At 42.3% G+C, this 16235-nt stretch overlaps 1 protein-coding gene and 1 long non-coding RNA gene across 3 annotated transcripts; both read left to right on the top strand.

Annotated features, from left to right (window-relative positions):
* The first annotated feature begins 517 nt into the window (after positions 1–517).
* LOC124043548 lies at positions 518–4522 on the top strand. The gene is made up of 5 exons (XR_006840345.1): positions 518–658; positions 1086–1118; positions 3469–3507; positions 3734–3900; positions 4363–4522. It is a non-coding gene; the product is annotated as an uncharacterized LOC124043548 (long non-coding RNA).
* Positions 4523–4762: 240 nt separating this feature from the next.
* On the top strand, positions 4763–16014 carry LOC124043539 (zinc finger and BTB domain-containing protein 22-like). Of its 2 annotated transcripts, XM_046362222.1 has the most exons (6): positions 4763–4876; positions 5035–5296; positions 5536–5677; positions 10378–10605; positions 10999–11901; positions 12062–16014. In XM_046362222.1, exons 2-6 carry the CDS (start codon positions 5115–5117, stop codon positions 13022–13024), a joined length of 2418 nt encoding a protein of 805 aa, XP_046218178.1. In that variant the 5' UTR covers positions 4763–4876; positions 5035–5114; the 3' UTR covers positions 13025–16014. The 2 variants fall into 2 exon arrangements, with proteins under 2 accessions (XP_046218178.1, XP_046218179.1); XM_046362223.1 differs by lacking the exons at positions 4763–4876; positions 5035–5296; positions 5536–5677 and adding an exon at positions 8636–9604 and having other exon boundaries at positions 10373–10605.
* The last annotated feature ends 221 nt before the right edge of the window (positions 16015–16235 follow it).

Genomic DNA, 16235 nt, shown 5'->3' with positions numbered 1-16235 from the left:
CCTATCTGATGGGGGAACATAATGGGTGAACAGTATTTGCTAGGGAACAGTATATGATGAGAGAACAATGTATTTTTAGGTCCAGTAGGTTTTGATCATGGTGAAAATTTCTAGTATTTTATATCCATAACATAATAATCATAATAATTCATTCCCCCCCAAAAAAGTTTGCCAATGTGTTGTGGAAATATTGTGGGTAAAAAAATAGATTTTAATGAGTTCAAACAGATAATGAAAACTGGTTTACGTAATAATTCAAATGTAGACTAGAAAGTGATTGTGTGAATCCATCTTTGTTTTTGTTTTCTCTCAATTCCTTCTTGACTGTATCTGACCGAAGTTCCATATTCATTTTGCTCATATTTAATTGAATATTGTAATTTTATAGAGCCAAGCTGATGATTCAGAGCTATATTTCTATTTTATTGATCCAACGACTGATCTGATCAATGGATTTTCTGTATTGGGAATGGAATTGGCGAAAAATTGTCCATCCCTTGAACGACTATCATTTACATTGGATTGGGTAGTAAAGCAAAATGAAGGCGGGATTGTGTTTCCTGTAACGGGATGTTATAAAGTCAACCAATTACATTGGACGGTGTAAATTCAAACGGGTGTGGTGTCTGTAGCGAAACCAGGGTGAACGCGCGGATTGGTAAGTAAATATTTCTCAATTCAAATTTGTGAAATGTCTTGTTTATATGTTTGTAAGGCTGTTGAATTTTGTATGTCTGTTATGGCTTTGCCGTTCCCTCAGCTTTATCACGACTTGCTGGGTGTGTAAAGTTAGCCAACTAAGGTTGGCTATTTAGTTAGCTACTGTAAAGTAAGCCAGTTAATTTGAGTTACTCTAACCACATATTATTATAGTAAACTACACTCCTGCTAGCTTGCTATTTTCACACGACTAAAACATGGATCTCTAGCTACATGAATCTATACGAAGTGGCAGTTCGTAATTCAACCCACCATTCTACTTGGCTTGCTAACGTTAACGAGCCAATGGTTTCTTTTTTAACTAGCCCTATGTCATGCCATTGATTGCATTATGGTTAACGTTACATGTTGACCCCTCTGTTTAGGTACATACAAATGCAAGTCATATGAATAAAGAGGTGAGTGGGACTCTGATATAACTAGCTAACTATCAACCTAACGTTAGCTGTCAGTCTGAATTGGGTGATTTTGGATATCATCAAGCTTAGGCCAGGAACTAGTCAGTTTACTCTCTCTTTCTCTATTGACAACTACAGAAAAACATGTAGCTAAATGGAGTGCCTTCTGCAATCTGTTATCACATTGTAACATTAGATTTTTATTTATTTTTATATTTCACTAACAAATATTCCTCCCTCTGCCGCCTACCAGTCATGTCTGGTAAGAGTCCTCTAGCAACAGCAGTGAAAGCATGAACTCTGACCAACAACCTGTTCAGGTGTGGCGATCTTCTGCAAAACTGTAATACAGGCACTGATGACAAACATGTTAAGTTCCTTTATACAGCACAAACAGTTAGATGTGTCCGGTTTCCAATGTGTCCTTATTTACCAGTAAAAAAAAGCCTCCTTTAGAAAAAGATGTGAAGGGTTGATTCTGACCCAAAGATGAGACAGGCAGTTCATTTGATGGGAACAAAGAGGCCCCCTCCATCCAAGCGAGCTGTTAGTGACTGGTCCTCTCAAACACTTAATTGACTGGCTTGGTCAATGTCATCACCTCTTGTTTCTTATAGTTTTATAGTTTTCGTATAGTTTTAGCACAGTCTGTAATTCCTGTATGTGGTTTAATAAAAAATATAAAAAAACATTAGGTCTCTTGCTCCTTCCCTTCCTCTCTTAGCAGTCAAACTGATTCAGCCCACAAGAGCAGCCACTATAGCTGCTGCTCCGTCTAGATGTGAGGTGCTGTGTATTGAGAAAGATATACATATATTTATAGCTAACCGTACCAGTCTACTGTCTTGTTTGTCGACTCATTGTTTGGTCGATAGGCTGTTGGTCGACTGAGATTTCTTTAGTCGAGCAGTAGGGGGAAAAAATCGCTGTGGGGGTGGCACAGGCCATCAGTCTAAGACGTGTTACTGAAATTGTAAACTCAGCAAAAAAAATAAACGTCCTCTCACTGTCAACTGTGTTTATTTTCAGCAAACTTAACGTGTGTAAATATTTGAACATAACATGAACATAACAAGATTCAACCACTGAGACATAAACTGAACAAGTTCCACAGATGTGACTAACAGAAATGGAATAATGTGTCCCTGAATAAAGGGGGGGGTTCAAAATCAAAGTAACAGTCAGTATCTGGTAGAGTTCGACCGATTATGATTTTTCAATGCCGATTTATTGGAGGACCAAAAAAAAGCTGATACCGATTAATTGGTCGATTTAACAAAAATATATATATTTTTTAAAGTTGTTTTTATTTTTTATTATGGCTCATCACAAGTGTAATTACACTGTTTAGCTCACATCTGAAGGCTGGGGGGGGACATTTAGGACGTACTGTAGATCGCTACAATATCCTAATGATTATGATCACACTTCCTCAATTCAAATATTCTGGCGACACTATAGGAAAGATGGTTTGGTATGGTTTAGATTAGACACTTGGGATCCAAGCTGGAGTTATCAGTGTGGCCCCATCACCTGAAAATGTTGAAATACTGTATCTTCACGCCTAGAATAAAAACCTCCAGGCTTCCGTCATAACTGTCAATTTATTGGGGGAAAATAAAGGATTACATTGGTCAGTTTTGGAGAAGGAAAAAAAATACTAATCCTGTCAATTGTCCTCTGGAATAACGGAAAGTAATAATGACAACCAACGTTCTCTATTAACACTAGTCCCGTGTGACTAGGGCTTTGGTCTGGTGCATACGATGCATACAGGTGTCACATAAAGAGAGCAAGTGTTGAGGGAATAGGGAATGTTTTTTTCTAAACAAATGAGGGATTTAGGAAACAAAAACTTTCCAGACAGAAATGGCTGCAATTATGTTGCAGCTTCACAAAATGGACAGCGAGAGAAACATTTTGATGGTCTGTGGTGGTCGCTGCAGCACAGAGCGAGACAACAGGTGCTAGTCACTGTCACTCGCTGTGACTTTTTAAATATCAATACAGCGCAGCAAGTCTATGCCTGGCCCAGCACAATCAAATAAATTGCAGGCCGGACTCCAGCTTAGTCATTTGTGTGTCTTTTTGAATTATTCAATCAACCTGTTTGCTTAAAGCATCAGACAAACTCAGTGAATATAGTTGACTTGATTAAAACGCATAGGATGTCTATATATGGAAAAATACACCACATGATTGGTGGAAATAACAGACGACTCTAGGTCGACCAAGATTATTTTAGTCTGGGACAGCCCTACGTATTTGCTATCATTTTGTTTGTGTGTGTGTGTCTTATTTATATTTTTAAATATATATTTATTTATTTTTCTTCCTATACCATGAAAAGGTTTTCATAAGCCGCCCATTGCATCCGCCACTATAACAGGTAACTACCCTAGTCTCTGTTTTGTCCACATGGTCCTTAACATTTTCTGTATCTTGTATCCACTGACATGATTTCTCACCTTTCTTGAGTCCTATACCAGTCATAACTTTATGCATACGTTTAGCCAGTAGTGCAGTAATAATAACATGATAGCATCACTACATGTTACTCTTTTGGTCCCTTTGGTGTGTTTGCCAATCTTTGCCAGTTTTGGTCTGTGTTGCAGCCACTATGAGCAGGAGCTGGCTACCCTGTCTGGTGTCAAAGAGCAGCTGACCATTGTAGCCAGTGAGAAGGCCTCCCTGGAGAAGACCCTTAAACAACCTCACTGAGGAGCACTATGTTCTTCTGGGCTTGAGAAAGAGCCTGAAGGCCGAGCTTCACAATGTGCAGGTAGAACATCTTCTTCGGTGGATTATTTTGGCAGACTGCAACCCAAAAAGGTGTAATGCCCTGACCAACTGGACAAGGGGGGGAAAAAATATATTTATAAATCCCGTACGTGACAGGATAAACATACTTAATCCAGCCAAAATAAAGCTATCAAAAAACACATTGACAGAACTTGTTCTCCCACACAAGAAGGGAAATGGCACGCAGGCCTACTCATTGTGACAACTGATCACCTTGACTGCTGTGACATGAGATGAATGGTGTATAGCTGTATTGAATAAGGCAGTCTTGCCTCTGCTCCTTGGTCAGAAATAGGAAGTCTGGCATAATCATTTTGTCCAGCCTCATTCAAACCCACTGCCATTATGTCTCTTTGCCAGAACCCCCTTTGCAGCCCAATATATATATATATATTTTATGTGCATCTGTTGGATCAATGTCTGACTTCTCTCTTCGTACCAGACCCAGCTCTCTGCAGGGCTCCACTCTTTCTCGTTGCTAGACAACCCTGAGGGAGACCCAGGACACGGTCTGCAACTTGGAGGAGACTGTGACCCGCCAGACAGGGGTGATTCACTGTGGAGAGATGGATCGCAGGGAGCTCCACAACTCAATCCAAGAGCTCAAGGCAAGTGGGTCATACAGTAGGGTGAATGCTCAATGCCCTGAATATAGGATTGCATACAATGAAATTGTAAATCTCCCGAGCCTATTGAATTAGTTTTTTTTCTCTTGTATTTCTGCTTCAAACATACTGTATGTTCTCGTTGGATAGGCCCCTGTCCATTTCAGCTCATAATAGGAACAAAACGTTGCAATGCTCTTCTCAAAATAATAACTCTGACCGCTCTATTATTTCTATAGGGAAACATCAGTGTTCTGCAGAGTGCGCCCCCTGCAGACCGGTGGGCAGATTGACCATATTCAGCTCCCGTCCCACGACAACAAGGCTCTCACACTGGCAAAGACTGTGGAGGTAACAATGACACTCCTGAAGCACAATCTTGAAATAAGTCACCATATAATATAGTTTTTTGGTAATTGTATGTTTTTCAGTGTGATCCTCTAATCTTACTTTGCAAGTGTCAAAGACGGCAGAATTTATTTTCCTTATCACTCCCCATTTCCATGTAGTCTCACATAGGGCGCTCTGGAGACACCCAGAAGAGCGACAACTTCACACCGGGTGTTTGGGCCCTCCACACAGCAACAGGATGTATTTGAGGAGATTTAAATCCTGGTGCAGTCAGCCCTGGACGGCTACGTCTGCTGCTTCGCCTACGGCCAGACGGGCAGTGACAAAACCCACACCATGGAGGACATGCGTTAGGTCATCCCCCGGGCCGTGCAGCAGATCTTCCAGGCCTCCAAGAAATTACGGGAGCAGGGATGGCAGGTAGTGATGATACCATTGGTTTTCATCAGTATGCGTGGTAGCTGTCTCTTCAGCTGAAACAGTTCTATTACACTGAGCATGGAATTTGAACTTGTTCATTTGACATTTACTGTATCAATGCATTTCTGCTTTTCAGATCATGTATTTCCCATTGAAGTGGAATGAGTTGAAGCTGGTGTAAATGCATGGTACTTGCAACATTTCACTTTTTTCACTGCATTCATGTTAATTTTTCCCAGTTTACATTTAGTGCCAGTTTCGTTGATCTTCAATAGAACTCTGCGTGATCTCTACACTGGCAAGGCCGACAAGAGACCGGAGCACGAGATTCGCAAAAGTGCCTACAACGAGGTCACCGTCACCAATCTGACCTACCAGAAGGTCAACTCTGAACATGTGGTCATTTCAACACTCATATTAGCCTAAATTTGACTGTTCGATGTATTGTATTTGTACATTTTAGACTTAAAGGTAGACTCAGCAATATCATCAAATCAAATTTATTTATATAGCCCCTCGTACATCAGGTGATATCTCAAAGTGCTGTACAGAAACCCAGCCTAAAACCCCAAACAGCAAGCAATGCAGGTGTAGAAGCACCGTGGCTAGGAAAAACTCCCTAGAAAGGCCAAAACCTAGGAAGAAACCAAGAGAGGAACCAGGCTATGTGTAATAAAGTAATCTCACGACTCTACAATATTATGTAGATGCAGAAAAAAAACCTCATAGTGGGTCAATTGTTTTGGTCTTGTGGCTACCATGTAAAAGCGTGAAGCGAGCCCATGCACATGCGCAGATGCTGTGTGAAAGCGAAGTTGTGCATCTCACTCATCACAATATCTGCGGTGCTGCTTGTGGCAATGTAATTTTGCTGAGTCTACCTCATTTAGATGGCACTTATCCAGAGAGACATGAAGACTTGTCTAGAATTAATGTATAGATATGTACTAGTGATGGGGAAGTTGGCCTCTTGTTTTCACGACTGGATCATTTCGAAATGTTCCGTAAAAATAACGAATGGCGAATGATGACCTGAACATGAGAGTCATGATTCCACGAGCTTCTCGTTCAATATGTCTTTCACCATAGGGAGCTTATTGGAGCTGTCATTTGTGACTGACTTATACATTTGTGCTTTAAACAATGTATATTTTTTGATTGCTAGGCATACACATATGATTATTTCTTGGTACATTTGAAACGAGGTCTAGTTTTGGCCGCAGCCGGACTATATTGTAAACCACTCTTGGCAGAATGCATTGCTTGTGAAAAGTAATCTCACGACTCGCACTAAATTATCCTTTCGCTCTGTCGTTCTCAACATGCATCTCATGATGCCGAAAAGGATCTAGCGTCTCTGGGCGTGGCGTAGCATTTGGCTGGCTCAAGGAGTCTGGGCAGCCAGGCAAGGTGACGGACACAGTCATTTGCGAACGGCAGCCCCTCCAGGGATTTGTTTTGAGTTTGTTGAACAGAGTTGTGTCCATTATAACATTCAATAATCAATTAATTGCAGTCATCCTTACACCATTCGGTCCATTACCAGTTCTAAACATGTATTTTTTTATTCTCTACGCTCATGATTTATTTTCCTGCGTGCATATGACAGACTGTTAGTTGGTGGTCGGAGCACGTCTTGAGCCTCTGAGCTGGGGGAGGGTGTAATCAACCCTGCTGTTGGAGTCGCTGCGGCCAGCAATAGCAGGTCAAACGAACGACTAAAATGAATGAGTCAGTCAGAAAAAATGAATCATGACTCAAGTCTGTGAAAAGTAGTTAAAACTGCAAATCACTAGTGTGTACAAATGCATACCAGTATTGCTGTAGGGGTGCTGTACTATATACCATACATTTCACTGCATGTATCTGGTGTATGGGACAAGAAAACATATATTGCAAAGTGATTTGAACCTCCACTACAGGTTTATCAGAGAACTGCTCTACCTCCCGTGTTCGACATGTAGGACACTTTAACCACTATTGAGGTAATTTATTTATATATATATATATATATATATATATATACACACAGTGGGGCAAAAAAGTATTTAGTCAGCCACCAATTGTGCAAGTTCTCCCACTTAAAATGATGAGAGGCCTGTTATTTTAATCATAGGTACACTTCAACTATGACAGACAAAATGAGGGGGAAAAAATCCAGAAAATCACATTGTAGGATTTTTTAATGAATTTATTTGCAAATTATGGTGGAAAATAAGTATTTGGTCAATAACAAAAGTTTATCTCATTACTTTGTTAGATACCCTTTGTTGGCAATGACAGAGGTCAAACGTTTTCTGTAAGTCTTCACAAGGTTTTCAAACACTGTTGCTGGTATTTTGGCCCATTCCTCCATGCAGATCTCCTCTAGAGCAGTGATGTTTTGGGGCTGTTGCTGGGCAACACGGACTTTCAACTCCCTCCAAAGATTTTCTATGGGGTTGAGATCTGGAGACTGGCTAGGCCACCCAGGACCTTGAAATGCTTCTTACGAAGCCACTCCTTTGTTGCCCGGGCGGTGTGTTTGGGATCATTGTCATTCTGAAAGACCCAGCCACGTTTCATCTTCAATGCCCTTGCTGATGGAAGGAGATTTTCACTCAAAATCTCATGGGCCCCATTCATTCTTTCCTTTACACGGATGAGTCGTCCTGGTCCCTTTGCAGAAAAACAGCCCCAAAGCATGATGTTTCCACCCCCATGCTTCACAGTAGGTATGGTGTTCTTTGGATGCAACTCAGCATTCTTTGTCCTCCAAACACGACGAGTTGAGTGTTTACCAAAAAGTTATATTTTGGTTTCATCTGACATTCTCCCAATCTTCTTCTGGATCATCCAAATGCTCTTTAGCGAACTTCAGACGGGCCTGGACATGTACTGGCTTAAGCAGGGGGACACGTCTGGCACTGCAGGATTTTGAGTCCCTGGCGGCGTAGTGTGTTACTGATGGTAGGCTTTGTTACTTTGGTCCCAGCTCTCTGCAGGTCATTCACTAGGTCCCTCTGTGTGGTTCTGGGATCTTGTGATCATTTTGACCCCACGGGGTGAGATCTTGCGTGGAGCCCCAGATCGAGGGAGATTATCAGTGGTCTTGTATGTCTTCCATTCCCTAATAATTGCTCCCACAGTTGATTTCTTCAAACCAAGCTGCTTACCTATTGCAAATTCAGTCTTCCCAGCCTGGTGCAGGTCTACAATTTTGTTTCTGGTGTCCTTTGACATTTTTTCAATGACAGCCTATGTAATGGGTTAACTGCCTGTTCAGGGGCAGAACAACAGATTTGTACCATGTCAGCTCGGGAGTTTTAACTTGCCAACTTCCGGTTACTAATCCAACGCTCTAACCACTAAAATTAATTAACTGAAATTAATGTAGGAGAATATAACACATTAGATCTGGTAAAATATACAAAGAAAAAAAGCACACCTTTTTTTCATTTTTGAAATGCAAGAGAAAGGCCATTTAAATCAATAGTATTTTTGGTGCAATTTAGATTTTGTACACTGCTGCCATCTACTATATGCAGCGTTTTAGACTGATCCAATGAACCACTGCATTTCTGTTCAAAATGTTGTATCAAGTCTGCCCAAATGTGCCTAATTGGTTTATTGATATATTTTCAAATTCATACATTTGCATGCTCCTCAAACAATAGCATGGTAATCTATCACTGTAATAGTGACTGTAAATTGGACAGTGTAGTTTAACAATAATTAACATTTTCTGCCCATACCAAATAAGTTTGGGAAATGTTCTTGTTATTTACAACCTCATGCTAATCACAGTAGCCTATGTTAGGTTATGCGTCCCGTCAAGCAGAACGCCGATCCCAAATGCTTATTTTAATGACCGCCTTCTCCGGCCAAACCCTGACGACGCTGGGCAAATTGTGCGCCGCCCTAGTGGAAAAGTCGAAGCGAGAGCGCTCACTCTCGCCAAATTATGTCTAGAATAAGCCCAATACGTTTCTTTGGGCTTAATATGCAGTCCTACATTTGTCTCCTGCCTCCCCGTCTATGGTGGAGACATGAGCATCTCGTCATTATATACACCTCTGGTTTAATAAACATTTTACCAATTTGACTAAACGCCACAAGAGGTCGTATTTGTCATAGCTTGGTTTTAGTCGGCTGTTTTAGTATGTCTGACATTTCGTCAAAGGCGGTGCATGACGGGTTGTCTGCCAAATATGATGGGAAACAAATCATATCATTGGAAATGTATATGTAATCGGAGAGACTATAGCTTGTCGGGATAGAGAGAGTCTGGCTTTATGTAATTGTTTCAAAGGTGTACATTCTAAAACGGTAAGTGGTGTTTAGCTTGCTAGCTAGATACATTTTAGCAGGCTAACGTTAGCTAGCTGGAGAGACATTTAAGGCAGTTTTTAGTTGTAGCTAAATTATGCTCTCATGGTTGAGAGCTTGAAGCTACTTATCTATGCTTTGTCATGAGAGAAACTCACAACACTGCCTTTTCAACGCATGTCCACCGTCGCAGACTGCTGACAAACCAGCTTGCTTTGTTATTCGCTATATTTAGCTACAAATGCTGGCTGGTTAGCAGGATTGATTGACTCCAAACATGTGCTAAGCTACCTAACGTTAACTAATTGCATTACAATATGCTATGCATGTGGCAAAATAAAGACTACTACGCATCACGTTTTAATGGTCTACTGCCAGTTGCTGTAGGCTGTTGCATTATTTATCAACAATATTGTTTTTTCCCCCCCACAGTGTTCGTAAATGTTTTTGAGTCTCAAGCAAGGTGGTGTCTGTCATTCAGATACATTTGAGTCAGTGCATTATAAGAAAGCATCAGTAGTGATTTTTAAAGCTTACATTAAAGGGGTGTTGATTGGTTGATTGACCACCTAGAGCAATTTCAAATGACTGTTTTGGGAACGTGGTTGAATTTTTTTTGTTTTGTAGGCAGTAATAAGCACTAATAAAGGGTTAATTTTAGGAAAACAGTTAACTATTTGTCAGTAAATGAAAGGATATACACTTCATCCACCACGTCATGTAATGAATTATTCCTTCACAAACTACATTTTTCCATCTCTTCAAAAGCCTAGATGCATTCTCTGTCCATGGGGCAGGGCTGTAGCAGCAGCAGCTCAGGTGCCCCCTCTGGCTCGGTGGTACAGGTGTGCTTCCCCAGCTCCCAGGCGTCTGTACTGGACAGCCTGAACAGGCAGCGCGAGGAGGGCCAGCTCTGTGACCTCTCCATCCAGGTCCAGGGGCAGGTGTTCAAGGCCCACCGCTGTGTGCTAGCTGCATCCTCACCCTACTTTCACGACCAGGTGTGTGTCGTTTTGTTTGCTAGGGCGTTGCATAGCCGGACTGAACAAAAATATAAATGCAAGATGTAAAGTGCTGGTCCCATGTTTCATGAGCTGAGGAGGGGTGCCAAACTCTGATATACCCTCCCAGGCCCACCCACTTGGGAGCCAGGCTTTCAATTGACTGATTTCCTTATATGAACTGTAACTCAGTAAAATTGTTGCATATTGCATATATATTTTTGTTCAGTATAGTTTAACTCTAACAGCCACTGATTGTGTCTCATCTAGATGGTTTTCATCCAAGGCCGATTGCAACTTGCTATACTGACGAGTTTACATCAATAACTTTGATCTTGTGCACTGATGTTGCCAACCATCATTAACAGTCTCATCAACCCCCTCCCCCCTCAGGTGCTCTTGAAGAACATGTCCACCGTCTCCATCCCTGCCGTCATGGACCCACTGGCGTTCGAGAGTGTCCTGAGCTGCGCCTACACGGGCCAGCTGCGCATGCTCCGCGAAGACATCGTCAACTACCTCACCGTGGGCAGCGTGCTGCAGATGTGGCACATCGTGGACAAGTGCACAGAGCTCCTCAAAGAGGGGCGGGTGACGGGGAGTGGTAGTGCAACCCAGGGTGTCATTGGGGGAGCGCAGGGGAACCCTGGATGCAGTAGCAGTGAAAGCTCCCTAGGGGCTGGGAGTGCCCAAGCTGGGGGAAGCAACACCCAGCCAGCCCCTCCCCCTCCCAGCCGCCCGTCCCTGAGTGAGAGCCAGTCTCCCAGCAGCACCAACTACTTCAGCCCCAGAGACACTAACTTCGGAGGGGGAGCGGCGGCCGCTGGAGCTGCAGGGGAGGGAGGCGTGAACTCCACCCCCAGCTACTGCACCCCTTCTGGGGGCGAAGAGGCTTTCCTCATCGAAGAAGAGGATGAAGAGGAAGAAGAGCTCCTATACCATAGGAAGCGAGGGAGCAGCAGGAGGAAGCCGACAGCCTCTGTCTCAGACCAAGAGGTTGGAGTCAGCGACAGCTTCGGGGTGTCGTCCTACCAAGACGGGGATGCCTCCCCTCTCCAGAAGCGGCCCACATACAGCCAGCCCAGCATCATGCCCCGGAAGCAGTGGGTGGTGGTAAAAACAGAGAGGCCCCAGGACGATGACCTGATCGTGGTGTCGGGTGAGGAAGGACCAGATGAGGAAGAGGAGAGAGAGTTGGAGATGCTGAGGGAGAGGGAGAGGACGTTCAACATATCCAACATTAGGACTCTGTCTGGAGAGTTGAGCAGCAAAGCGGACCATGAGATGGAGACACAGGTTAGTCAAGCCTTTGATGCGAAATATGTTTGTCAGTGGACGTGGCTAATTACCATTCTAACTTATCAGGAGGACAACTGTATTTGATTGGTGCATTTGGAATGAGTGTCAGTTTCTGTATTTTTGGATCGTTAACAAACTGAATCCCTTTCTCTCATAGATGGATTACTGCCAGTCTTCTGAAGACTACCTCAAGTTTGACAGTGGTTTGATGGACCAGACTCCCCCACAGCACCTTCATGACAGCGCTGGTCAGGGTGGTGGCAGAACCGTCTCAGCCCTACTAGGCCAAGTCCAGTCTGCTGCTGCTGCTAGAGCTCAGCTCTTTCCCATAGACATGCAAGGCAACCAGATCCTCATGTACAGACAATCCTCTCTAGATTCCTCTCAACCCATAGGAATGGGAGGTGGTATGGCCGGGGCACCATTTAAAGGGCCAAACCTGGAGCATGGAGCAGTCCATTTGTCAGCACAGGGGGGTTTGGGCGGTGGCTTAGATGGACTGGACGGGGGTGGTGGCGGGAGTTCAGGGAAGGTGTTCATGTGCCACTGTGGAAAGACCTTCACTCACAAGAGCATGCGCGACCGTCACATCAACATGCACCTGGACCTGCGGCCTTTCAACTGCCCGGTTTGCGCCAAGAAGTTCAAGATGAAGCACCACCTGACGGAGCACATGAAGACCCACACGGGGCTCAAGCCCTACGACTGCCACGGCTGTGGCAAGAAGTTCATGTGGCGCGACAGTTTCATGCGGCACCGCTCCCACTGCGAGGGACGGAGCGGAGCGGCTGGCAGGAGCGAGGATGGGGGAGGGTCCGACCTCGCTGATGGGATCTCCCCACAGCATCTCCCTCATCTCCCTCTCTCGACCAGTGAGGCCGGTCACGGTGTCGTTGGTGGCAGGAATGGGAACTCTGTCTTGTCCCCACATCATTCCAGTACAGGTAGCAGCAGTAATGCTGTCTCTTGCCTGACCATGGCCAGTTCTGGAGTGCTCTTAGGGGTCAACTCTCAGAGCGTGATGCAGGGTCAAGGTTCATCTGTGTTTGGTCTGGGGGTCAGCCGAGGTGGGTGTGAGGAGGAAGTGTGTGAGGTTGGTGCTAATGATAGTGTCACTTAAACACTGGTGTTGTTCACCCGTTTGGTTAAGACAAGAGGCTTTGAAAAGGCATTCCAATGACCATTGGAAAGTGCCCCCCTTTGGCAAATGGCTCGGGACCATTGTACAGTTCGGTATACTCTTAAATGTCAAGTTTATTCTCTGTATGACTGTTTAGTGGCACATTCTATGTCAAGAAAACCAAAAATCAAGAGACAATAACTCACCAATGACAGCTTTGGCAAAATGTTAACTAGAGTTTGAGAGGAAAGTTGCTGTTGTAAGTGATGTGTCCTATGATATTATATGCCTTTTCTGCCAGAGAATGTGCATTTCAAGTAAGTGTCTGAAGAAGACACTTGCAGTACTGCCATCTTGTTTCACACTGGTGATGTGTCCACTATCCAATTGCAGTGTTATGGTACAGTATTACTGTAAATATAATCCTATTATCAGTTACTAATCTGTTACCATTATGATAGGTGCAAAACTATACAGTGTATAGTGTGTTTTTACAAGTAATCCTCATAAGTATTGATGGTAGACAAAAGCATTAGTCTGGAGATTAGGTTTCTTACCGATCGTTCCTCACTCAAACTGCCAAATTCCAACGCCTGCCTTGAGACATTGACTACTATTAACAGTAGGGTGGCTAAACAAAGCAGCATCCACCGTGATTCTGTATGTTTTTAACCGAGGTTTTACCTTCTATGAAGGCTCTGGATGTATTTTTCTGCAGGAGAAAAAAACTGGTCTGGATCTAAGAGAGACGTGTTTTTAGTTTATAATTATCTGTTAGGTCAGGATTGGTCAAATGTATGAAAGATGTAAGCTCGTGTTTGCAGCAGTTTGATGGATGAAATTTGATTTGAAGTGAGCTTAAACTAAGTGTATATAAAGATATTTATGTTTAGATAGATTTATCAAATAGGGAATATAGAACTATTTAACTCTAATTTATGTCATTTGACTGCCTTACTATAGCATACGGTGGGTGTAAGGTTAGAAATTGACACCCTTGATAAAGATGAGCAACAAATGACTGTGTAAAGTAATTGAAATACTGAGCTATATTGTATCCCCCTCCCCCCCCAAAAAAAAACAAATAATAATAATTGGGAAATTATTTTATACTGATACAATTGCTCAGAGATTTTGTTTAACAAGTAATATTCATTCTCAAAAGGTAGGGCTCAAACTTATTGACACCCCTGTTTTCAGTACCTTGTGAGGATAACAGCACTGAAGGATAACAGCACTGAACCTTTCTCTAAAATGGTTTATGAGTTAGATAACACGTTATGGGGGATCTTGGACCATTCCTCCATACGAAATCCATCCAGATCCTTGATATCCGCTGTCTGTGCTTATGTCAAGTCCGGAGACGGACTTTAAGGTAAACACGGCATCATGAACTTTACCCAGAACCAGGAAATGTATGCCAAAAACCTGGTTACCTCCAGTGGTGTAAAGTACTTCTTTTTTAAAGTTTTTTTTTTGTGAATATCTGTACTTTACTATTAATATGACAACTTTTACTTCACTACATTCCTAAAGAGAATAATGTACTTTTACCTCTATAAAGTTTCCCTGACACCCAAAAGTACATTACATTTGAAATGCTTAGCAGGACAGAAATTGTTAAATTCACATACTTATCAAGAGAACATCCCTACTGCCTCAATGTGGCGGACTCACGAAACACAAATGCTTCATTTGTAAATTGTTGGTGTGCTCCGGGCTATTCATACTTTTTTTTTTTTAAGAAAATGGTGCTGTCAGGTTTGCTTAATATAAGGAATTTGAAATGATTTGTGCTTTTACTTTTGATACTTAGTATATTTTTTGCAATTACATTTACTTTATATTTAAAACAAAATACTTTTACTCAAGTAGTATTTTACTGGGTGACTTTCACTACAGTCATTTTCATATTTAAGGTATTTTTAATTTGACTAAAGTATGAGTATTGGGGACATTTTCCACCACTGGTTGCCTCTGCCAGGAATATAAAACGTGTCCACAAGTGGATCTTCCAGCAAAACAATAACCCCAAGCACACGTCAAAATCCACAAAGGGTTAATTATTTAAATTTCAACAGCCATCTGTCTCCAGACTTAAACCATTGAAAACCTGTGGTTTGTATTGAAGAGGGCAGTCCATAAATGCAGACAAAGGATCTGGAAGGATCCTGTATGGTGGAATGGTCTAAGATCCCTCCCAATGTGTTCTCCAACTCATAGCATTTTTTTGATAACAGCTCAGTGCCATTATCCCCACAAGGTGAGGTATTGAAAAGTATTAAACAAAACGCAATTTCTCTGAGCAATTGTATTAGTATAAAATAATTTCCCTTTTTTGTTACATACAATATAGCTCAGTATTTGAATTGTCATTTTTGCGGATCTTTATCAAGGTTGTCTAATTTCAGACTTCACTGTATATAGAGAAAGTGCTTCTGGTCAATAGTGAGTATTGTATTGACAGGTGTGAGTCACAGGCTCAAAATAAAGAAGTCTTGACTCCCTCTTAATAGTCAAGTTGGCTGCTATTTGTGTGGGACTGAAAGGGAATTCCATTGACTGTTCAATAACTTGCCTGGCTGCATTTCATAACATTTACACCACATAATAATGAATTCAACTTCATGTACTGTAGCACCTTTTCATCCAATCTCAAAGTTCGTACCATTGTTTGAGGCTTAGCAGCAGTTATTCAGTTGTCATCTTTATGGCAGGACAAATACCTTTTTTTCATCAAGGGAAAAATGTAGAAAGCTTGTAGCTGCTGCACACTAGGTCTGACACAACGCTACTGTTCTTTGCATCTTCGGAATAGTGCATATTTTGGGTTACATTTCATTTGATATTGAACACATGATTGTTGTTGCACATGCTTATAGAGCCGGAGTTGTCTTTCTTGGCCTACGGTAACAATGTCTAAGTACATCAATGTTATCTTTACTAATCTGTATCAAAAAGGCAAAAATAAAACTGGTGTAATTTAGCAAGCTGTGCTTGTGTGATCTATTTCAGAAAAAACTTCTCAACTCCTCTTAAAGCCCTTCAGTTGTCTTGATAGTCATACTCAGCTGGTCCCTCAGATTTCGCATTGAACGCTCTACAGCAAAGCTTTCTTAGTCTCCAGCAAGTTTTCGCTGCCCTTAACCTTGTTCTAAACACCTCCAAAACAAAAGGTAATGTGGTTTGGTCAGAATGCTCCTCTCCCCAC

This window comes from Oncorhynchus gorbuscha, linkage group LG09, assembly GCF_021184085.1.
Source record: "Oncorhynchus gorbuscha isolate QuinsamMale2020 ecotype Even-year linkage group LG09, OgorEven_v1.0, whole genome shotgun sequence".
In the NCBI taxonomy this organism is placed as follows: Eukaryota; Metazoa; Chordata; class Actinopteri; order Salmoniformes; family Salmonidae; genus Oncorhynchus; species Oncorhynchus gorbuscha.
The sequence above is the reverse complement of the archived record's forward strand: the minus strand, read 5'-3'. Positions and strand labels throughout refer to the sequence as shown.